At 36.6% G+C, this 26,027-nt stretch overlaps 1 protein-coding gene across 1 annotated transcript in view; it reads right to left on the bottom strand.

Annotated features, from left to right (window-relative positions):
* Positions 1–26,027, bottom strand: part of LOC113925574 (transmembrane protease serine 11A) — a 45,539-nt gene that overhangs the window by 17,834 nt on the left and 1,678 nt on the right. Inside the window, exons 2-4 of the mRNA XM_027600110.2 lie at positions 25,123–25,259; positions 23,118–23,236; positions 1,394–1,461 (exon numbers count right to left, since the gene is read on the bottom strand). Of these exons, the coding sequence (XP_027455911.1) occupies positions 1,394–1,461; positions 23,118–23,236; positions 25,123–25,259 (324 nt within the window). The remainder of the gene's footprint in view (positions 1–1,393; positions 1,462–23,117; positions 23,237–25,122; positions 25,260–26,027) is intronic.

Genomic DNA, 26,027 nt, shown 5'->3' on the forward strand with positions numbered 1-26,027 from the left:
ACACTTCAAAAGACCCAAACTCTGAAAAGCACTACAGGCCTAATTCTCCTGAATCCTTTGGCTAAAAACAGGAAATCATATTGATTCTGAAGCATTTTATATATCGTGGTCCATTTAGGCTCTAGGATGTGAAGATACAAATAATCAGAATTTTATGTCAAACTGGCAAATGTATGACCAAGTAATTTTCCCTCTTGAAACAGAAGGAAAACACTGTTTATGAGGTGGAATTTCTCTGGATCCACACAAAAGCTTATAATGTTATAATTATATTATAATTGTTATAATGACTATAAATTCAAAGGAGTTCACAAGACTGATAATATTTCTAGAATGTTATGGCAAATCAGAATTTGAAAAGAAAGGATATGAAATCCAGAGAATTTCAGCAAATATGTGCTTTTTATCTCCTAAACATTGTAGAATTTATCCAATTTATATTATAAAATCTTTCTGGAGGTCACTAGCTATTTAGTAAAGTGTAAGGAACTTGGAATAAGTCTTCCAATAAGGCATTAGTTGGTTGGTGAGAAAAGTTATTATTATTTCCTTTATATAAATCTGTCTGAACATATTCATTTTTTAAGAGGATGCGTCCTATGGGCCCATAGGTTTGCTCCTATTATGTATTTATGTTTTGCTACGTGCTTTCCAAATAACATAGTTGAAACCTCTGAGAAATTTCTGCAATTGATATGAGGCTTCCCCCTCTACCACAACAAACAGAAAATTCATTAAAACAGGAACATCTTTTTTGGGGGGCATGCCTCCCAGGACTTCATTACAGGTAAAACTTATGAACCAATTTTGTAGTCAGCTTTGCCTTCTTATTTTTGAACTGTTACATCTGTCAAGACAAGTTGGTGGGTTTTCCCAAGGCCACAGGTTCTGGTAGTCCTGGGCCTTACAATCAGTTGACGGTTTTTTTTTTTTTTTAACTTTTTTTTTTTTTAAGGTTTTTATTTATTTGACAGAGAGCTAGAGAGAGAGCACAAGTAGGCAGAGTGGCAGGCAGAGGGAGAGGGCAAAGCAGGCTCTCTGCTGAGCAGGGAGTCCCATGTGGGGCTCGATCCCAGGACCCTGGAACCATGACCCAAGTCAAAAGCAGTCGCCTAACCAAATGAGCCACCCAGGCACCCCAGTTGATGGGGTTTGAATCCTTATTCTTCACTTGGGGAACTTTGAATGTATCACTTAACTTCCCTGCATCTTAGTTTTTGCATTTAGAAAATGGTGGTCAACCCTGTATCTCCAGACTGCTGTAGAGATACTCTTCATGAGAAATCTTAGGCAAGAGCCAAGCTCATAGAGGCAACAACATATGAGAGTTCCCATCTCCTTTGCTCTATGTCCCTCCAGGCTGGGAGTCCCACCTTTGCCCAAACATACATACGTCAATCTGACTACTTGGTTCTTGATATAATGCTTGTTCAAGTCTGAATCTATAAATATCTCATCCACCTGTTATTAAAACAAGAGAAAAATTCTGTTAATAAGATATTTTATAATAAGAATATCCTTCTGATTAAATGCTAAAACAATAGAAAGGAGTTTTAAAATGAATAATATTATTTAAACCAACGGTTCTCAGCTTTCACTGTGAAACAATTATTGGCAGATTTTTTTTTTAATTATAGATACGGAAGCCCCTCAGATTTTTGGTTATAATTGATTAGGAGGGAACCAGGAACCTAGGCATTCATATTTTTAAAAACCTCCCCAGGTGATTCTAACGTGCTGACATAGGTAATTTGAAGTATCTTCCTAAAATTCTATAGAAGGTGAAGCCAAAAGACACAGAGCCAAGATATGACACGGAGGGAGGTTTTGAGAGATGGTGAGGAGAACCTTGGTTGAGTACTGGGTTTGAAGCCTATCCTGCTGCTAATAAACTGGGCAATGTTGGAAGTTCCTGAACCAATCTGAGCCTCAGTTTCCTAACCTGTAAAAAAAAAGATATTGGTATGCTACTCATAGGGTATAAAGATTAAACACACATAAGATGTTGGGTATACTTTGGTAGTGAACTGTACCCCCAATCCCAGCATTTCAGGTCTCAGATTTTTCTGCAAATCTTTGGCTGTTAGTACGGAGAACCGGCATTGTGAGAGAGCCAATGATTTTTAAATTGTTGATTGTGGGCCCTAGGGTAAATCAGAGGAAGAAAGAGTAAGATGGCGTTGCAGATTTAGATCAAAGTTGTATCACTCAGTTTATATCACCAAGAAAGGAGAAGATAAGCTATTGCTTTGGGTTCATTTGCACAGAATTTTAATTGCCTGATCCAGCATCATGCGGCTGTGGCTTACACCTGGATTTTGGTTTGCAGTATCTCCTAGTGACCACTTGGTGGCAACAGTGTCATCTAAACTAAACGTTAAGCATTGCATTTCACATTTGATCATAGATGAACCAAATGTGCAAAAACCATGTCCTAAATCCTTAAGGAAGGGGCAAGAAAACCAACTCATTTTGAAAAATGCAAAAACATAAAAATAAATTAAAGGCTGTATCAGAGATCAGGGAACAAGTCATGGCTTCCTTAGCACTACCAGGCATTCACAAGTGCTTAATTGGGACACAAAATATTCCTGATCTCCTTTAACCCTTACAATAACTGGTATGGAATAAAAATTATCTTGATTTGTATTTTATCTGAAGAGGAAACTTGGAGGCATTAGGTAAATTTCCCTGGCATCATGTGGATCATAACTGGGATTTAAATTTAGTTCTTCTGTTTGCAGGGCCATCTCTTCTCATTAACTGCACAGCCTCCTTGTTATATGTGATGTACATTTTGCTTCAAGTTCTTTCACAGAACACAAAACAATAAGTCATAAAATAAACGGTTGATTGACTTAAAGTATAGAACTAGTCAAGATATAATTGGTCATATACTTGTAAACCTGAAGATCAAAGGCAGTATTTAGAAAGCAGAAAAATTGCTAGTATCCAAAATATACACACTTATTTGTATTTACATAAGAGCTTAAATGGGCTGAGGAGATGAGTTTATAAGCTAGAAATGGAACTGTTTTGGAAGGTGTGTTTTTGCAGGAGTGGCATTGTAATGATTTCTCTTGTTACACACAGCTAGTCTTATTACTCAGTATCTGGGGGAAATCTGAAAGGAAAGAAATGGCAAAAAAACAAAACAAAACAAAACAAAAAACTCAGGCCAACCCAACAGGAAGAAAGGTGTCAAATATTAAAGGGAAGAAAAGTAAATAACAGTTGAGTATTTATAGAAGTTTGGTTTGTAATTATCCTCTGAAATTCCACCCACAATTGTTCCCTTCGCTGTCTGTAACTTGTTGGTGAAGGTATTAGATTAAGTTTTTGACTTTAGATGACATCATTCTAAATTCACATGGCTGCTAAGAAAAATATCTGTGCCCAGCATCAATCCGGTCTTGAGATGGTTTCAATTGTCTGGGCAGAATATCATAAGAAGAATCTAAGTATAAGTGGCTTCAATAATCATAGAGATAAAGTTTTCTTCTTTCTAATACAAATCTCAGAACCCTGCCCCTATTAAGCCTCTTTGCTTAGCCTGGGGTGAGGCCCAGGATCTCCAGGTGATCAGGTAGCCTGAGGAAAACACTGAGAAATGCTGAGGCACAGGGACTGGCTAAAAGGGTTTCTACAATAAAGGAATTTTCAGCAGGGGGAATCAGAGAAAACAGGAACCTAAACTCTTGCTGAATGGATTTTATGTATGAACTAGCTTTCTAGAGACCCTAAAATAATGATTAATCATTAATCATGATTACTCTTTCCTAGAAGATGAAGGCTTACCTCATAAGAAACTTTCTGCTGATACTTTGGCATTTTAAATTTTTAGAAGTTTTAGAAGAACACTTTTTTCTAAACTGTGTGCCAGTTTGTTATAAATGTATTATTTACACAAACTAATAGAGATACTGATTTATAAATCTAGCCCACCTCCCATTCTGGGGCATTTGCCAAGTTTACTAGTTGTAATTAGTCACTTAACATTAAACACAGACCCCACCCCTTTCAGGGTAGTACCTCTTTATGTTTGATGATTTTGAAATGCTGGAAGTTGCACTGAGATTAAGTTCTAAAAGGGCAATTGAAAGTTAGTGTAGTGTTTAATAAAAGAGTTAGGGAGAGGCTGTTAACTCCAACAAACAGACGCGCCCAACCATTCGGCTCTCATTCCTGAACAAAATCTGTTTACACATGTCACCCGCCTTTCACCATCAGAGGCTTCCCAACTTGGCTTCTCTCTCAGCAATCTTTAGTATTTACGTAGGAGGTATTTCAGGGCTGAGACTGCAAACTTCAGATAGATATGCCACCAAAGATCGGCCAATGGAATATAAAAACAGTTTCTTCCAATGTTACACCAGATGAGCCCTGAGAATTAAAGGACCCACAAACATGCCATGAAGAAGACTTCAGATTCTGTTGCTTTCTCCTAATTATAAGAGTAGCACACAAAGAACAGTATGAGATACTTTAAAAAAAACAACAACACACGTTTAGCCTTAAAAGACTTAACTGAAATTAGGGGCTCACCTCAAGGTAAAAATAGAGAATAAAGCACAATTCATTTTTGTCTCTGGTCACAGAGTCAGATATTCAAGGGCTTCACCTTCTGTTGCCCATCTTCCATCCCGTCTGGTCTTCAACACCACCTGTACCTGTCAGGCTTAACCCTTATTTCCTGTGTACTTGCCCTTTACAGGCTATTCCTTGAATCTGTAACACCCTCCCCCATTTTACTGGCTCTGCTTTTCTGAGCCACAACTCTCCTTCAAGGTCTATTTCAGATAATATCTTCTTTGTGGTTATTCCTTGAACCTCAGAGTAATCTTTCCTCTTTCTGTCTTAATTTTTCTTATCCCTACTATACCTTCTACTTCCTCCTTAATATAGTTATTTATGCAAGTGTATTATCTCCTTTACTACACTGTACACCTGTTAGCTGTAAGTGTTGGTTTTTTCATGCTCTACAATATGTAGGAATACAGCATGTTTTGTTGAATGAATGAATGAATGAAAGAAAGCGAAAATTTATCAGAAAGTCTTGCATTTACCAGGAAAGTTGCAAGAGTTTTTAATGAGCTTTTCGTCAGATTTAGACCAATGCTTCTGGAGAAAAAAGCAAACTGACTATGAATTACTGATGGGAATTCTTTCTCCTTTTGGACATTTTCAGGAAATTTGATTGCTTATGGAAAGCCCCTCCATGGTAACAATGCGATAGATATAATAGTAGGAATAGTCATCATAGTTGTGTATCCTGTGCACCAAGCACTAACTCCCTTGTATTTCTGAGCTCATTTGCTTTTCTCATCAACCCTCTGAGGTGAATACTATTATTGTCTGCATTATATAGATTACTTGCTCAAGGTGACAAAGCAGTGAGCCAGCTGACCTTGGGATAAGCACACATGTGGGTTTTTACTAAAAACTCCTACCCATTGATGTGTAGTAGGCAGCATGTAAGGGGTGAAGAAACTGTTTTATCCCTCTCCAAAGGCAGTCTGTTTTCTTTGCCTTCTAAATATGAGAACTATAATCTTGATAGTTCTTATTGCAATTTTTAAAGTTGTATCTATTTAAAATTCTAGATTTTTGGCAAAACAAGAATCAAAAAGTCAGTTATGAATAATTTTTCTAAACCTACATAGAGTGTGGCCAACTCAAACAGTGATGGTGTTTAGGGGATTCTGAAGCTTGGTGGCCTTCTGGGTATTAAGTCACTTTGGGTTCACAAAAGTTCTTTAAAAAAAAACAACAACTGCCACAGCTTTGAACCCAGTGCTGTGTCTATTAGAGATGACAGTTGGATCCAATGTCATGTGGGGTGTGTGGGTGGAGTGCCATGGAAGTGTGACTTTCTCATTATTCTAAACCAGGAGGTAATGATATCAACAAATAGGTTGTGACATTATGTGATATTAGCAAAGTTATTTCTTTGATTGCACTAGTCCTTCTCAGTGTTTCCTTGTATGACATCAGAAAGAAACAGATGGACATCTGTAACTGTCTGATCACACATAGCAAGTAGCAATATATTGGATAACCTTATCCCAAATTGGTTTATATTCCTGAGATTGAGAGCCAAAGTAAATTCAATAAATTGAAATGTTTGCAATTAAGGTGGTAAAGGATAAATTATTAACTTTCAGCATAACACAAAGGCTTAGATCTCTGAATTACCATTTTAGAAGAGGAATATATATAATTTGTGTCTTTTTATTTTATTATTTTATTTTTTTATTTTATTTTTTTATTTTTTTAAAGATTTTATTTATTTATTTGACAGAGAGAGACACAGTGAGAGAGGGAACACAAGCAGGGGGAGTGGGAGAGGGAGAAGCAGGCTTCCCGCCGAGCAAGGAGCCCGATGCGGGGCTCAATCCCAGGACCCTGGGATCATGACGTGAGCCGAAGGCAGACGCCCAACAACTGAGCCACCCAGGCGCCCCTAATTTGTGTCTTTTTAAAGTTGTACTAAAGATATTTAAACTAGAATGCCTGAGGCAAAGGAAGGTCGTTTTTTAGAAGGTTCCTGTGCTCTCCAGGTGTGTTGTCCTGGAAATCTCTAAATTATTCGGTGAGAAGGAGAAAGAGAGAGAGAGGATATGAATCATTACTCTTAGAATCTCTTATACTTCCTGAATGATGAACAATAATCTAAGTAGATTATCCAGTAAAGACTGTGCTATAGTCACAACTTTATCAGGAAGTTTGGAGATAGTTCAGATTGTTTCCTTTCTCAAAAAAACTTCTCTCAGAAAACACCCATCCACATTTTCCTCCAATCATAGATTGTTTATGCTAAACATATACATGCAGATATTTTCATCAACCTCCTTCCTCTATTATAGTTGTTTGTTTCAGTTGTCTTCCTCCTCAAAAACTGATATGGACAAGAAACCATAAGTCAAAACTGGTAACAATAGACAAAGAAAGTCATTATATCATGACAAAGGAGTCAATTCATCAAGAAGATATAACCATCATAAATATTGTACCTAACATTAGAATATCTAAATAAATCAAGCAAAAACAAACAGATCTGAAAGAGAGAAATAGACTATACAATAATAGTAGAAGACTTCAGTATCCCATTTTTTAGCAAGGATCCATTATCCAGACAGAAAATCAACAAGGAAACATTGGACTTGACCATACTTTAGACAAAATGGACTAATCAGACATTTATAGAACATTCCACACAACAGCAAGAGAATACACATTCTTCTCCAGCACACACAGAACATTCTTTAGGATAGATCATTGTAAGTCACAAAACAAGTCTTAGCAAATATTTAAGACTGAAATCATGATATGTTTTGTGACTACAATGGTATGTAGAAATTAGTAACTGGAGGAAAGCTAGAAAGCTAGAAAATTTGCTACACAAATATGTGTAAATTAAGCAATACACTTCTGAACAACCAATGGGTCAGAGGAGAAACAAAAAGGAAAACAAAAAAAAATCTTGAAACAAATGAAAATGGAAACACATATCAAAACTATGGGATGCTGCAAAAGCGGTTCTAAGATGGAATTTCAGAGTGATAAATGCCTACATTAAGAAAAAAGAAAGACCTTAAATAAACAACCTACCTTCACACCTCAAGGAATTAGAAAAGAAGAAAAACTATTGTGCACCTGAAACTAATATAACATTATGTTAACTATACGGGAATTAAATTTTTAAATTTAATTTTTAATTTAAAATTAAAATTTAAAATTTTAAATTTTAAATAAAATTTTAAAATTAAAATTTTAAAAAAGAAGAAAGAGAAGAAAAAACAAAGCCCAGAGTTAGCAGAAAGAAATGACAAAGGTCAGAGCAGAAATAAATGAAATAGAGACTAAAAGACAATAGAAAAGATCAACTAAACTAAGAGTTGGTTTTATGAAAAGGTAAAAAAAAAATGACAAATCTTTCACTAGACTAAGAATAAAAGAGAGAAGACTCTAAATCAGAAAATGAAAGAAGAAATATTACAACAGATACTACAGAAATACAAAGGATCATATGAGACTACTGTGAACAATTATATACTAACAAACTGGATAACCTAGAATAAATGGATAAATCCCTGGAAACATACAACCTACCAAGATTATATCATGAAGAAATCGAAAATCTGAACAGATCAATAAAAAAGGAGTAAGGAGGTTGAATCAGTAATCAAAACCTCCTAATACAGAAAAACCCAGGACCAGATGGTTTCACTAGTGAATTCTACCAAACATTTAAAGAAAAATGAACAATAATTCTTCTCAAACTCTTCCAAAAAAAAAAAAAAATGAAGAAGGAACAATCCCAAATTCATTTCACAAGGCAAGCATTATCCTGATACTAAAGCCAGATAAAGACACTACAGGCTAAAATCCCTGATGAACAGAGATATAAAAATTCTCAACAAAATTAGCAAGTCAAATTCAACAATATATTGAAAGGATCATACATTATGATGAAGCAATATTAATTCCTGAGGTACAAGGATGCTTCGACATACACAAATCAATAAATGTGATGCACACATTAATAGAATGAAAGATAAAAATCATATGATTATCTCAATAGATATAGAAAGATCATTTGACAAACATAGCATCTTTTCATGATAAAAATCCTCAACAAATTTTATATAGAAAGAACATACCTCAACATAATAAAGGCCATCTATGGCAAGCCCACAGCTTATATAATATTTCACAGAGAAAGGCTGGACTCTTCCTCTCTAAGATCAGGAACAAGACACCTAGGGTGCCCACATTCACCACCTATTCAACATGGTACTGGAGTTCTAGCCAGAGCAATCAAGCAAGAAAAAGAAATAAAAGGCATCCAAATCAGAAGGGAATAAATTGTCTTTATTTGCAGATAGATGATCTTATATAGAGAAAATCCTAAAGATTCCACCAAAAACTGTTGACTAATGAATGAATTCAGTAAAAGTGCATGATACAAAATAAGCATACAGAAAATGGCTGCATTTCTATACATTAACAATGAAATAGCTGAAAAAGAAATAAAAAAAGATCATATTAAAAATAATAAAATACTTAAGAATAAATTTAACCAAGGAAGTGAAAGATCTCTGTATTGAAAACTATAACATTTTGATGAAGGAAATCAAAGAAGACAAAAATAAATGAAAGATATCCTGTGTTCATGGATTGGAACAATTAATATTGTTTTTTTTTTTAAGATTTTATTTATTTATTTGAGAGAGAGAGAATGAGAGATAGAGAGCACGAGAGGGAAGAGGGTCAGAGGGAGAAGCAGACTCCCTGCTGAGCAGGGATTCCCGATGCGGGACTCGATCCCGGGACTCCAGGATCATGACCTGAGCCGAAGGCAGTCGCTTAACCAACTGAGCCACCCAGGCGCCCTGGAACAATTAATATTGTTAAAAGATAAATACTGTCCAAAGCATCTATAGATCAATGCAATCTCTATCAAAATTCTAGTGGCATTTTTCACAGAAATAGAAAAAAAATCCTAAAAGTTGTATGGAACTACAAAAGACCCTGCATAGCTAAACAATCTTGAGAAAGAAGAACAAAGCCAAAGACATCACACTTCCTGATTTCAAACACTAATACAAAGCTATAGTAATCAAAACAGCAGAGTACTGACATAAAAACAGACACATAGACCGATAAAAATAATCAAGAGCCCAGACATAAACCCTCACATTTATGATCAGCTAATATTTAACAAGGCAGCCAAGAATACTCAATGGGGAAAGGATAATCTCTTCAGTATATAGTGTTGGAAAGCTGGATAACCACATGCAGAAGAATGAAATAGGGCCCCTGTACACCATCTCAAAAATAATTCAAAATGGATTAAAGACTTAAACATGAGACCTGAAACCATAAAACTTCTAGAAGAAAACATAGGGAAAAATCTTCTTGATATTGGTTGTGGCAACAATTATTTGAATATGACACCAAAAGCACAAGTAACAAAAGCAAAAACTGGTACGTGGGACTCTATCAAACTAAAAAGCTCCTGCACATCAAAGGAAGTCACCAACAAAATGAAAAGGAAACCTATGGAATGGGAGAAAATATTTACAAATCATATATCTGATAAAGGGTTAATATCCAAAATATATAAAGAACCTATACAACTCAACAGCAAAAAAAAAAAAAAAAGTCTGATTAAAAATGGGTAGAAGAGCTGAATAGACATTTCTCCACAGAAGACATACCAAATGGTCAACAGGTACATGAATAGGGGTTCAGTATCACTAATTATCAGGGAAATGCAAATCAAAATTCAATGAGATACCATCTCACACCTTTTAGAATGGCTATCATCAAAAGATGAGATGACAAGTGTTGGAGAGGATGCAATCCCTTGTGCACTCTTCTGAAGAATGTAAACTGGTGCAACCACTGTGGAAAACAGTACAGAATTTTCTCAAAAAATTAAAACTAGAACTACTTTATGATCTAGCAATCCCATGGGTATATATACAAAAGTGTGTGTGTGTGTGTGTGTGTGTGTGTGTGTGTGCATGTGCACATGAGGAATATCCACACACAGAGGAATATTATTCAGGCACAAGAAAGAAGGAAATTCTGCTATTTGGGACAACATGGATAGAACTTAAGGGTATTATGCTAAGTGAAGTAAGTCAAAGACAAATACTGTATGATATCACTTATATGTGGAATCTAAAAAGCTGAATTCACAGAAACAGAATAGAATGGTGGTTACCAAGGCTGGGGGTGGGGGTGGAGCATGGAAGAAGCAGGGAGATGTTGATGAAAGGGTACAAGCTTCCAATTATAAGATGAATAAGTTCTAGGGATCTAATGTACAACATAGGCATTATAGCTAATAATACTATGTTTTACACTTGAATGTTGCTAAGAGAATAAGATCTGAAATGTTCTCACTACAAAATAGAAAGGGTAATTATGTGACATGATGGAGGTATTACAGTGGTAATCATTTTGCAGTATATCAAATCAACATGTTTTATACTGTAAACTGACACAATGTTATCTGTAAATTATATCTCAATAAAGCTGAACACAAAACTAATACCGGGAAGTGAGGAAACTATGGCGGAGGACATACTTATATAATAAATAAACCCAATGTGTTGTTTAAGTAAGAGTTACCTAGCACAACATATGTGATTTATAACTAACAAAATTTAAATTAAAAAAATAGGAAAATAATAAATTTAAATATTAAATGGGAGAAAAATTGATGTAGAACTAAGTTTCCTATCTTAGCTGAGTTCCTTCCTGACAAGTAGAACAATTTAATGGAAAGAGCACATGTTCAAATTACCTCTTTGGCTTCACATATCCTCCTGTCATTTACTGGCTGTGGACCTTAACTTCAGAGGCTTAGTTCTCTTATCTATAAAGTGTGGATAATCATGTCTCCTTTGCAGTGTTACATTGCAGATTAGACATGAAATATACAACAATTATCTTTTTCTTCCAGGATTCAAATTAAATACATTGAAGTCCGAGGTGCAGTGAAACACATCTTCCTCTTTCAGATATACCTAATCTTTAATTACAAAATAAATGTAAGTCTGTGTTCTCACGTAAGGTCTCAGCCATACTCTACATCCAATCTTTCTAACCTCTGAAATAGAAGTTTCTTGATAATGTCTGCTTAGTTTTTTCTCAAATCTTCCAAATCCAGTTTCCTCTCTCTAGGTGTAGGGCCACAGCCCTACACCAAGCATGGAGCATCTTTTACTTCTCTTACTTTATGCAACTCCAAACTTTAAGAGTAATACCTTTGCCAAGTTTAATTTTACCTTGACTCAGTTGCCTTTTCTTGGTAGAAGCATTTCCTGCCTCAGTGTTGATCAGAGCCAAGTCTCTCACTTTTGTCTTCTAATTCCTTTAGAGAGTGTTTCTCATTAGTTTATCTCCTTGCATCTCTTTCTGTTCCCAAGTTCCTTGTTTCTACAGCTATAGACTGTATAGACATAGTATCAAGGATATTTTGAGAATCATTTTAGGCCCTTTTCAAGTATCCCTGGGTGCTCCTTGGGCACAGAAGCAGTGTTTTTTAGGGAGAGACAACCTTAAGAAAATTCCCAACCATTGCCATTGTTAATGCAAACGATGCTTGCCGGCCAACATTGACAGTGTAATTGCAAGAGACTAATGTAACAGGGATAATTACTTGATTTCTGGAATTTTGTGGGATTGTAGATGGGAAGTAAAATCACACAGATGATTCTTAGGGATAGTGGAAATTTATTAGGAACATGTAATTTGATATTTTAACTATTATTATTTACTAGCTGTATGATCTTGAGTAAATTAACTTTTCTGTACCTTGATTTTCTCATCTGTAAAATTGTGATAGTAATTGCACTTAACTCATAAAATTGTTTTTGAGGATTAACTGAAATAATACATATAGGATGTTTAATATAGTGCTTGGCACTCAATACATGTTAGTTACTGTTATGGTATTACAAGCTTATAGCTTTCACATTTGTAATGACCTTATAGTTTAAAAATATTTCCTGATATTGCTAGAATATATTTCTTCAAATAAAGTACTACCTCAGCCAGTGACCCGACCCAAACTTACAATAATTAAAGAAAGTGACCTACCTATTTGGGAGTGTCACGAATTACTGGTGTCTGGTTACTGGAGTTCTTTTAGCAGTATCTGAGCATGAACTCATTTTACTTTTGCACTTCCATTTGCATTCAAATCAGTAAATCCCCAATTATGAGGAAGAACAGGACCTGCAACCTATCTTTTTGGCTGTCTAGTAAGCACCCATATAGGGCAGAGAGAAGAATCTGGTTTTATTCATTGGGATTTAGCAACAATAAACAGGAGTGGTTCAGAATGAGGCATAAATGCTTTGTGTAATTCTTCTAGAGGTAACTTGGTGGTGAATGGAGAAAAAAGGACACCTGTCTCATTTAAACAAGGCTAAATAATGCAAAGTCTTTTTTGACCATGGGAAACCTAGTTGAATTCCTTTTCTTTGAAGTTATTCTGCTCTTAAGGTCCTCAACATACAATTTAGTTCTCAATTATGTCATGCTGTTCAGTTTCATGTGTGTTATTCTCAGCTCTCCAAAGAGATTGGAAGCAATTTGAGGAGATAGATCATGTTTCCTTTTCTGCAAGACTCAAGTGCAAAGAAACGTAAAGAATTGAACAATCATACCATATATTGGGAAGAAAGATTGTTTAGTTAAATTGAGAAAACTGGATCACTTATATGCAGAATAAAACCTGGGTCCCTACCTAACATTACATACAAGGTGGACTTTAGATACATTGAAGACCTAATATAAAAGGTAAAACTGTAAATTAACAGAAGAAAATATAGTAAAATATTTTTATGATTTAGAGAGAGGGAATGACTGTTTAAAAAAAACTGAAAAACATGAACATAAGGCAAAGAAAATTGATGAAGATGATTATTTCAAAATTATGGATTTCTATTTCATGAAGCACAACATGGTCCAAATTAATAAAAAACAGAATGGATAATTGTAATTTCTACAATAGCAGCCTGTATATATCTAGAAAATATAAGGAACTCCTGGAAAATAACTCTAATAGAGAAACATGTAAAGGATAAGTACCTGCAGTTTGTAAAAATGAAAACTCGGGGTCCCCCTGCACACGTTGACATTGGTCGTGGGGCTGCCAGGAGCTACTGGCATTGGCTGGGAAGTTGATTATCTCTGGCGGCTGCTATTACACTAAGGCTGGGTCTCTGAGCCCCGGAAGGAGCAAGCAGTGTTAAATTTCTCTTGGACTCTCACGGTGGGAAAAATAGGAAATGATGAGCACCCAGCCCAGGCTTAGCACTTGCCTTTGTTGTGGGGTCTGCTTTGAATAGTGGTAAGGAGGCTTCCCTGGTACCCCTGCCCAGTGTGCCACCTGGGGTGGCACTGGGGGCGTGCCCCCAGTTCAAGCTCTATATTTGTAACATCACACCATTGTCTCCTGATTGGACCATTTTCAAGAACTCACATCAGTTTTCATACAGATTAAAAGTAGGCTCCAAACCCAGTGTGGAGCCCAAAATGGGGCTTGAACTTTTGACCCTGAGATCAAGACCTGAGCTGAAATCAAGAGTTGGATGCTGAATGACTGAGCCACCCAGTTTCTTTTTATGTTTTGGAAGTCAGAAATGGAGGGAAGCAAGAGAAATCATTATTACTGAAAAGAAGAGTAAGATAGTGGAGGAGTAGGAAACCTAAATTTCGTCTGGTCCCAGGAATTCAGCTAGATAGGTATCAAACCATTCTGAATACCAACGAACTCAACAGGAGATTGAAGAAAAGAATAGCAGCAACTCTCTGAACAGAAAAGTGACCACTTTCTGGAAGGTAGGACATGCGGAGAAATGAATCTGAGCCGATATTTGGGAAGACAAACCACGGGGGAAGGGAGTTTTCGTCAGCCGGCTACCAGCAAGTGATAGAGCAGTGGAGCACTCTAGAAGTTGGCTCTGTTGAGGGAACTTTTAGAAGTCGGCTCTATTGAGGGGTGATGCTCCAGTGGCTAAGCAGGGGGTGGAACCCTCGCTGGGACAGTGTGGTCTCAGGACCCTTGGGGTCACAGAAAGACCGGGGGTGCCTGAGTGTGGCAGAGCTCCCAGGTATCAGAGCGGGGAAGCCGGCTGCAGAGACGGAGCTGAGGAGTGGGCTCTCCCTTCAGGGTTGCATAAACTGTGATCTGCAGCACAGTCTGGCCACTGCTCTTGAGCAGGGACCCAACAAGCGGCAGATCTGGGGAGACTCCCCTTCCTCCCTGGGAAGAGTGGCGTGGGAGTGCACCACAGGAATGTGCTGGGTTTGGAGACTCCAAACGGTGGTCGTGTGCCAGAGATAGAAATGCTCGGTCACAGGCCAGGTGAGCACGGAGTGCGGCCGGAGACCAGGGAGACAGGAGTGACTAACTGCTTTTCTCTGGGGGCTCACTGAGGCGTGGGGCCCTGAGTTCTGGGCTCCTCCCAGGCAGAGATTGGGAGCCCACCCTTTTCACTCCCATCCTCCAAAGCTGTATGGAAAGCTTTCAGGGAACAAAAGCTACCAAGAGCAAACCTGAGCAGATTACCTAGCCTGGCCCCTGGCAAGGGCGGGGCAACACCGTATTGGGCAAAGACATTCGGGAACCATGGCAACAGGCCCCTCCCCCAGAAGATCAGCAAAAACAGCCAGTCAAGACCAAGTTTACCAATCAATGAAAACGGCAGAACTCCAGCACTAGGGGAATATAGCACATAGAGTCATGGCTTTTTTCCCATGATTCTTTAGTCTTTCAAAGTTAATTTTTAAAATGTTCTTTATTTTTTCTTTTTCTATTTTTTTTGAATTTTTCATTTTCCCTTTTTCAACCAACATCTTATCAATTCTTTTTTTTTAAATCTTTTTAAATTTTCATTTTTAGAGTCATATTCTATCCCTTCATTGTAGTTAACCTTATTTTTTACATATGTATAAGTTTTTCTCTCTTTAAAATTTTGGGATACAGTTTCTTCTAACAAACCAAAATATACCCTAAATCTCTAGTGTATGGCTTTGTTCTAATCTCCTGCCTGATCACATTCTCTCCAGGTTTTTTTGTTTGTTTGTTTGTTTTAAATATTTCTTCTTTCTTTTTTCAACCAACTTCTTATCAATTCCTTTTATAAAATCTTTTATAATTTTCATCTTTACAGTCATATTCCATCCCTTCATTGTATTTACCCTTATTTTTGTACATATGTAAGTTTTTCTTTCTTTAAAATTTTGGGAGGCAGTTTCTTCTAACAGACCAAAAATATCCAAACTCCAGTGTGTGGCTCTGATCTATTCACCAGCCTGATCATATTCTTTTCTGTTTTTTCTTTCCCTTTTTTCCCCCCGGTTTTGGGTTTCTTCTGATTTGTTTAGTGTATATATTTCTGGGGTTGTTGTACCCTGTTAGCATTTTGTTCTCTCATTCATCTGTTCTCTGGACAAAAGGACAAGACAGAAAAACTCACCTCAAAAAAAAAAAGAACAAGAGGCAGTACCAACTGCCAGGGACCTAATCAATACGGACATTAATAAGACATCAACTAGAGTTCAGAATGACGATTATAAAGACACTAGCTGGGCTTGAAAAAAGCATGGAAGATACTAGAGAATCCCTTTCTGGAGAAATAAAAGAACTAAAATCTAACCAAGTCGAAATAAAAAAGCCTGTTAATGACGTGCAATCAACACTGGAGTCTCTGCTAGGATAAATGAGGCAGAAGAGAGAATTAGTGGTATAAAAGACCAAATGATGGAGAATAAAGACGCTGAGAAAAAGAGAGATAAACAACTACTGGATGACGAGGGCAGAATTTGAGAGATAAGTGATACCATAAGATGAAACAATATTAGAATAGTTGGGATCCCAGAAGAAGAAGAAAGAGAGGGGCAGAAGGTATATTGGAGCAAATTATAGTGGAGAACTTCCTTAATTGGGGTAGGAAATAGGCATCAAAATCCAGGAGGCACAGAGAACCCCCCTCAAAATCAATAAAAATTGGTCAACACCCCGACAACCAACTGCCTTCCAAAATTTTAAAGAAAGAAAAACTTATATATGTACTATTAGATAATATTACTATTATCTAATAGTAAAACTCACAAGTCTCAGAGACAAAGAGAAAATCCTGAAAGCAGCTTGGGACAAGAAATGTGTAACCTACAGTGGTAGAAACATTAGATTGGCAGCAGACCTATCCACAGAGGTCTGGCAGGCCAGAAAGGACTGGCATGATATATTCAGAACACTAAATGAGAAAAATATGCAGCCAAGAATATTATATTCAGCTAAGTTGTCATTGAAAGTAGAAAGAGAGATAAAAACCTTCCAGGACAAACAAAAACTACAAGAATTTGCAAACACCAAACCAGCCCTACAAGAAATATTGAAAGGGGTCCTCTAAGCAAAGAGAGAGCCTAAAAGTAAAATAGACCAGAAAAGAACAGAGACAATATACAGTTACAGTCAGCTTACAGGCAATACAATGGCACTAAATTCATATCTTTCAATAGTTACCCTCAATGTAAATGGGCTAAATACCCCAATCAAAAGACACAGTCTATCAGATTGGATTAAAAAAACAAGACCCATTGATATGCCGCCTGCAAGAGACTGATTTTAGACCCAAAGACACCTCCAGATTGAAAGTGAAGGGGTGGAAAACCATTTACCATGCTAATGGACATGAAAAGAAAGCTGGGGTGGCAAACCTTACATCACACAAATTAGATTTTAAACCAAAGACTATAATAAGAGATGAGGAAAGACACTATATCCTACTTAAAGGGTCTATCCAACAAGAAGATCTAACAATTGTAATTATCCATGCCCCTAACATGGGAGCAGCCAATTATATAAGCCAACTAATAACAAAATCAAAGAAACACACCGACAACAACACAATAATAGGAGGGGACTTTAACTCCCCCCTCACTGAAATGGACAGATCATCTAAGCAAAAGATCAACAAGGAAATAAAGGCTTTAAGTGACACTCTGGACCAAATGGACTTCACAGATATATTCAGAACATTGCACCTGAAAGAACAGAATACACATTCTTCTCTATTGCCCATGGAACATTCTCCAGAATAGATCACATCCTAGGGCACAAATCAGGTCTCAATCGGTAACAAAAGATTGGGATCACTTCTGCATATTTTCAGACCACAATGCTTTGAAACTAGAACTCAATCACAAGAAGAAAGTCAGAAAGAACTCAAAGACATGGAGGCTAAAGAGCATCCTACTAAAGAATGAATGGGTCAACCAAGAAATTAAAGAAGAATTTAAAAAATTCATGGAAACCAATGAAAATGAAAACACAACTGTTCAAAATCTTTGGGATGCAGCAAAGGCGGTCCTAAAAGGAAAGTATATAGCAATACAAGCCTTTCTCAAGAAACAAGAAAGTTCCCAAATACACAACCTAACCCTCACCTAAAGGAGCTGGGGGAAAAACAGCAAAGAAAGCCTAAACCCAGCAGGAGAAGAGAAATAATAAAGATCAGAGCAGAAATCAATGAAATAGAAACCAAAAGAACAGCAGAACAGATCAACGAAACTAGGAGCTGGTTCTTTGAAAGAATTAATAAGATTGGTAAACCCCTGGCCAGACTTATTAAAAAGAAAAGAGAAATGACCCAAATAAATAAAATCATGAATGGAAGAGGAGAGATCTCAACCAACACCAAAGAAATACAATTATAAGAACATGTTATGAGCAACTATATGTCAGCAAATTAGACAATCTGGAAGAAACGGATGCATTCCTAGAGATGTATCAACTACCAAAACTGAACCAGGAAGAAATAGAAAACCTGAACAGACCCGTAAGAGTAAGGAAATTGAAGCAGTCATCAAAAATCTCCCAATAAACAAGAGCCCAGTGCCAGATGGCTTCCCAGGGGAATTCTACCAAACATTTAAAGAAGAATTAATACCTATTCTTCTGAAGCTGTGTCAGAGAATAAAAATGGGGGGAAAACTTCCAAACTCATTTTATGAGGCCAGCATTACCTTGATCCCAAAACCAGAAAAAAGATCCCATCAAAAAGGAGAATTACAGACCAATATCCCTGATGAACATGGATGCAAAAATTCTCACCAAAATACTAGCCAATAGAATCCAACAGTACATTAAAAGGATTATTCACCACGACTAAGTGGGATTTATCCCTGGGCTGCAAGGATGGTTCAACATCCCCAAATCAATCAATGTGATACAATACACTAATAAAAGAAAGAACAAGAACCATATGATCCTCTCAATAGAAACAGAAAAAGCATTTGACAAAGTACAGCATCCTTTCTTGATTAAAACTCTTCAGAATGTAGGGATAGAGGGTATATACCTCAATATCATAAAAGTCATCTATGAAAAACCCACAGGGAATATCGTACTCAATGGGGAAAAATTGAGAGCTTTTCCCCTAAGGTCAGGAACACAGCAGGGATGTCCACTATCACCACTGCTATTCAACATAGTTCTAGAAGTCCTAGCCTCAGCAATCAGACAACAAAAAGAAATAAAAGGTATCTGAATCATCAAAGAAGTCAAACTCTCACTCTTGGCAGATGATATGATACTTTATGCGGAAAACCCAAAAGACTCCACCCCAAAACTGCTAGAACTCATACAGGAATTCAGTAAAGTGGCAGGATATAAAATCAATCCACAGAAATCAGTGGCATTCCTATACACCAACAACAAGACAGAAGACAGAGAAATTAAGGAGTTGATCCCCTTAACAATTGCACCCAAAACCATAAGATACTTAGGAATAAATCTAACCAAAGAGGCAAAGGATCTGTACTAAGAAAACTATAGAATACTCATGAAAGAAATTGAGGAAGACACAAAGAAATGGAAAAACGTTCCATGCTCATGGATTGGAAGAACAAATATTGTGAAGATGTCAATGTTACCTAGAGCAATCTACACATTCAATGCAATACCTATCAAAATACCATCAACTTTTTTCAAAAAATTGGAACAAATAATCCTAAAATTTGTATGGAACCAGAAAAGACCCCGAATAGCCAGAGGAATGTTGAAAAAAGAAAAGCAAACCTGGTGGCATCACAATTCCAGACTTCAAGCTCTATTACAAAGCTGTAATCATCAAGACAATATGGTACTGGTACAAAAGCAGACACATAGATCAATGGAACAGAATAGAGAGCCCAGAAATGGACCCTCATCTCTATAGTCAACTAATCTTTGACAAAGCAGGAAAGAATGTCCAATGGAAAAAAGACAGTCTCTTCAACAAATTGTGATGGGACAATTGGACATCCACATGCAGAAGAATGAAACTGGACCATTTCATTACACTACACACAAAAATAGGCTCAAAATGGATGAAAGACCTAAATGTGAGACAGGAATCCATCAAAATCCTTGAGGATAACACAGGCAGCAGCCTCTACGACCTCAGCTGCAGCAACTTCTTCCTAGACACAGCACCAAAGGCAAGGGAAGCAAGGGCAAAAATGAAGTATTGGGACTTCATCAAGATGAAAAGCTTTTGCACAGCAAAGGAAACAGTCAACAAAACCAATTGTATGACATATCAGATAAAGGGCTAGTATCCAAAATCTATAAGACAGAGGATCACAGGGGAAAGGAGGAAAAAATGAGCCAAGATAAAACCAGTGAGGGGGACAAACCATAAGAGACTCCTAATATCAGGGAACAAACTGAGGGTTGCTGGAGTGGTGGGGGGTGGGAGGGTTGGGGTGGCTCGGTTATGGACACTGGGGAGGGTTTGTGCTACGGCGAGCCCTTTGAATTGTGTAGGACTGATGAATCAAGACCTGTACCTCTGAAACAAATAATACATTATATGTTAAAAAAAAAAAGAAGAAGATAATAGGAAGGGAAAAATGAAGTGGGGGAAATTGGAGGGGGAGACAAACCATGAGAGACTATGGACTCTGAGAAAGAAACTGAGGGTTCTAGAGGAAAGTGGGTGGGGGGATGGGTTAGCCTGGTGATGGGTATTAAAGAGGGCACATACTGCATGGAGCACTGGGTGTTATATGCCAACAATGAATCATAGAACATTACATCAAAAACTAATGATGTAATGTATGGTGACTAACATAACATAATAAAATAAAATTAATAGAAAATGAAAACTCAGCTAACAAGCATATTTAATAGTGCACAAGCATATTAGTAATTAGAAGAATGTAAATTAAATCACAAATAAGATATAACTTATTACCTATTAGTCTGGCAGAAATCAGCAGGCCAAATAATACCACGTGCTGGCAAAGATGACATAGGAATTCTTATGCACTGCTGATGAGAGTGTACACTGGTTCAGCCATTCTGAAGAGCAATCTCGCACTAATTAGTCAAATTAAGTGGATGCACACCTAATGACCCAGTATTTCTGCCTTCAGAAGAACTTTCCACAGGTCCATAGGGGACAAGTCGGAGGCAGTTTAGTATAGCATTTCTTGGGTTGATGGGCAGGAGGTAAAATATGGTAGATACACACTATGAATCATTCTGTGGCAGCCAATAGCAATGGATTAAATGTACATTTAGCAACATGGATAGAACTTAAAAACATCTGAGTAAAAAAGTATGAAACAAGAAGTGATGCCATGGACTGAATATTTGCCCCCCACCTCCCAATTCGTATGTTGAAATGCTAACCCTCAGGGTAATGGTATTAGGAGGTGGGGCCTTTGAGAGGTGATTAGGTCATGAGTGGGGTTAGTGCCCTTATAACAAGAAACCCAGAGAGCCCTTTAGGTCTGCTATGTGAGGATATACCTAGAAATCTGCAATGTGCAACCTGAAAGAGGGTCTTCACCAGAACCTGACCATGCTGTTCCCTGATCTCAGACTTCCAGCCTACAAAACTTTGAGAAGTAAATTTCTGGTATTTATAAGCCATTCAGTGTCGGGTACTTTGATATAGTTGCCCAAACTGACTAAGACAAGTGATTTATAACACAAAGAATAAATTTAAAGCATGTGCATACAAAACAACAAAATGCATTTTTTGAATGAATGAATGAATGCAAACAAAAGAATACACATGAAATAAAGAATGGTTGCCTGCAAAGTGAGGTGAATGGGAATGTGTTATGAGAAAAATAATGATGACCAGAGAAGTGCCTTGCCTGTGCTCATGATGTGTTATTATTTAACTCAGCCTTTGCACCTGAGGCTCCTTCACTTCTAGAGATGCATGCTTTACTGAAACCTAAAAGTCCACTTTCAAACACAATTTTGCTATTATAAAAGCACTTCTGCATTTCTTCACTTCCTTTTAAAAGATCTATTGCATTCCTGTCCATTTACTTCAGTAAAGACAATGTCTTGGTTAGACTAAAACATCAACAACAATGTTGGCTATAAAACATAAAGAAAACAGATTTTAAACTTTCTCGACTTACTGTAAACATTTCCCAAGTTCAAAGAATTTGTACATTGAAGACAGATTTTTTTTATTATTGTTTTCATATTGAAGAAGTTATGTGGAGTCACTCAGGATTAAAGGGATAAAGGAAGTACTAGGGCATGTATCCAAGATTTTTTTTTTTTGTGGTATTCCTCAAGAAAGTATTGCAAATGCTGTTTTCTAAGGTGCTGTAGATACAAAAGAATGGAAGAATATATTTCAGCCTGTAAATGTTAATTAATAATTTGGAGGGACAAGACTGCAAGATGGAACAAAATGCATCATTTAGTGAGGCTTGAAAATATAGGTTATAAACTCCATGATATTATTGCAAGTATGTTGCAATTGAGTATGCATACGGATAAAGGTCAGATGGTGATATGAAAACATGAAAATTGATTTGAGAAAGAAAGGAAAAAAGGTTCTTTGACTACTAAAACAAACCGATACATCTGCCATTCTTACCCTTTTGAAATAACTGTACTGACATGCTTCCTTGTCAAAGAAGTTAAACTGAGCTTAGTTTTTGAGTGATGGTTCACATACATACTGAGGAGAACTATTATATAACTGAGTTTCCTTTTTCCTTTTTGGGGGCAATCCTGTATTTTAGTTTTAACGAAATTATTAATATTGCATTTGAACATTACACTGGCTATTTTATCTTTATTAGCATGTTTGTGAGATAAAATGAATATTTGTGATTATCTTTCCTTCTCTCATATATTTTTAAAATATTTTAAATCTTAAAATGTGGTCCTACAAAAAAAGCATGTGGGTTTACAGATAACCATTTCTGATATGGCTAAACTTTACCATTTGGGTGATATTATGGGGCAATGGGGGAAGCCATAGCCTGTGATACAGTCGGCCTCAGTTCTCTCACCTTTAGATGAGATGAATGAGTAAGAAAGAGTGGCTTGTCAGAATCACTGTTTGTTAGAATGCAGATTCCCTTACTCCCTCAGCCCTGCCTACCCATCTCATTAGACACCGATTCAGGGAATCTGGGGGGGCGGCGCTTAGGAATCTTCAAGGTGATTTTGATGCAAGTGTCTGAAAAATCATCTTTTGTGAAATATTGAGGGAAATGATCCACAAATCCCTTCCATCTACATTATTTTACAACAGAAAGGATATTGTGTGACTTACCAAATTCTCGCTCATCTCCCGTAAGTCCTTAAGTTGGTATGTGCTGTTTTGTCCAGAATTACTATTGACTGGTAGATCTGAAATTTTAAAGGTGCTGTGATAATACTCCATTTTCTGGCCTGTGATACAAAGGAAAAGTAGAAAATTACATGATATGGGCATAGATTTCAGGATCTAAGGCACAAACAAATATAATGGGGCTAATATAGAGTCTTAAATTATTGATGAGATTTTTTAAAAATTTAGTTTCATAATAATATTAATGAAAATAATGATTAATGTTTTATGTTAATAATAGCTGATATTTTTTTAGTGTGGACTATGTTGCCAAATATTGTTCTGGGCACTTTACATGTATTAATTCATTTGGTCCTCGTTCTAGCTCTCTAAGATTGGTGTTACCTCCATTTCATAGGTGAAGTAAGTGAGGCACAGAGGTTTTAAGTAATTTGCTCCATGCTATATAACTAGCAAGTGGCCTGAGTTTAAACCTAGACAGTGTGACTCTAGAGCTAGAACTATTAATTCCTATATTGTCCCTTGTTGAGGGACAATGAAATGTATACCACCTTATACTCTACTGGAAGTAGATGTAAATGAACGTCCTTGTGAATTTTGATTTGTAATCAGAGAGCCAGGAACAGTAAGAAAGACAGGAAAAGAAAGGGGAAAAACTGTCAGAGGTGGAAGGTAAGAACACTGTGTAACTAGGGTGAATCGGACAGATCTCTGCTTGGCTACTGGGAAAGGTAAGAAAACAGAAAGCAGTGGAGACTCCTGGGAAATCTGGTAATCTTAGGAGTATGTCCTTGTTGGGGGCGCGGTGGCCAAGAAAGCTACAAAGAACTAAAGATAGAGAATGGAGCAACCACAGAACAATATCTCTCCCTGAGGAGCCTGGCTCAGGGAAGATAAAATGGGTTTCCCAGTTATGGACCTAGGAAAGAAAGAGGGATCTCAGGATAGTACATCTTCTACGTGGGACATCTTGGACTCAGGAGTGCTTTTTTGGCCCCTCTGATATTTATCTATACAATCCATATTGTTATAAAACCTTATAGTCATAATAAAGGGGCTTTTATGCAGTCAAATTAACTGACCTAAGAATCTTTGGCCATTGGCATTAACTACAGGTGAGGTTGTCATAGGAAGCCCAGAACTGTGTTCCTTAAAACTTTTAAAGCTCCTGATAGAGTCTTCATCACTCCCCATCAAATCTGTGGAAGATGACAATAGATGAGACCATTCAAGGAAGCAACCTGAGCTAGTTGTTTTATCATATACATTTGTGTGAGTGACACTGTGGAGATTTGTCAAAAAATGTTAATGGTTTGCAGTCTGTGCAGAGAATGATGCAATTTAGAAAGAATTCTAAAATGCAGTATTTGTGTGATTATAAATATATCAATTTTATTTATTTATTTAGGCAATTTAAAAATACCTGAATATCATTTTGGAAAGAATAAAATTTTCTCTAAAAATAAGTAACAACATTCTGTCATATCTATAGTTTACCAATTATTTCAAAATTCATTATTTCATTGGACGTGTTTTTCTTTTGCCTTTGAAATGTTGGTGGATAAGATGAGCCAACTTATATCCATAAGATGGATAAGTAAATGAGCCAACTTATTTAATAACTAATTTATCAAATTTTTTCACTTGAGTTATTAGAGTTATGATTGCTAGTAAATTTGTTATTATTTTTGATATTTTGTATAGAATCTCAAAAGAATACTAGATTGTGATCTCTAAGTAGATAGGAAACTGGTCTGCTTTACTTAATGCTGTATCTTGAGTCATCCAGAAAAGTACTCATATATAATTAGGCAGTCAGTAATTATTTCTTAATAAAATACTGAATAAATTAAAAAAATTCTAAATATGGGCATTTGCTGGTAAAAGTACAAAACTGTTTTTGGATGAAATTACATATACATATATACAAATGAAGGTTTACAGAAAAATGAAAACAAACTGGATGAAATCCATAATTTTTACCTACCAGAGACTAACAAGTGAGTCAGAACACCAATAGTCACTGCCACCACTGTCAGTAATAACACAATGAGAAGGGCAATCATCCATGGTTTCAAACCTCTGTTTTGGGTGCCAAATCCTACTGTTCTGTGAAAAAGAAAACTCACCAGTTATTCTTACATGGTAATGGTTACAGCCTTTCTGGTTTTCTTTTGGATAAGATCAAGTTGCTTGTGTCTACCTTTCCCAGCAAGAAGCCATTTGTCTTCAATTTTCATCAAGGTCATCTTGGTATGAAGGGAGGTGTTAAAAAGATCAGGATCTGAGAATCCATGATGTTGCTCCCGGTTTATATTTCTGGAGGCACTGGCTCTCTGTGGTGGCCAGTCCTGACTTCTCTTAGCAGTGTGGTCCAAAGTAGCACACATGCTTATAAAAGGACTATTCTTCCTCCAGCACTTTTTACCCCCTCTTTTCTCTGCCTATCCTTTTAGAGTTTACAAAGTGATTTCAAATCTCTTATCTTATTTACTTTTTATCTTCTAAGTCTTTATTATGAAGTGTTTCAGATACATAGAAATTTAGAAAGAATAGTATAGTGGAACACCTCTGTATTTATCACATCATTTTATCAATTGTTAATATTTTTGCCATTTTGCTTCATTCATTTTGTTGCCATATTTTAATATGAAATAAGGCATTATGACTTTTCACTAAATCACCATTATAAACAGGGTATTTCCAACATAACCATAATACCATTACACTCCGAAAAAGTAGCAATATTTCTCCAGTATCTCCTACTATCCAGTCCATCTTCAAATTCCCTCTTTTATCTGCCTTATGTTTACTGATGGTTTGTACAAGTTAGAACATAATCAAGAACCATGTAATATATTTGGTTGTTATGTCTTTTAAGTCTTTTAAAGA

The sequence above is a fragment of the Zalophus californianus genome, chromosome 2, assembly GCF_009762305.2.
Source record: "Zalophus californianus isolate mZalCal1 chromosome 2, mZalCal1.pri.v2, whole genome shotgun sequence".
Classification (NCBI taxonomy): domain Eukaryota; kingdom Metazoa; phylum Chordata; class Mammalia; order Carnivora; family Otariidae; genus Zalophus; species Zalophus californianus.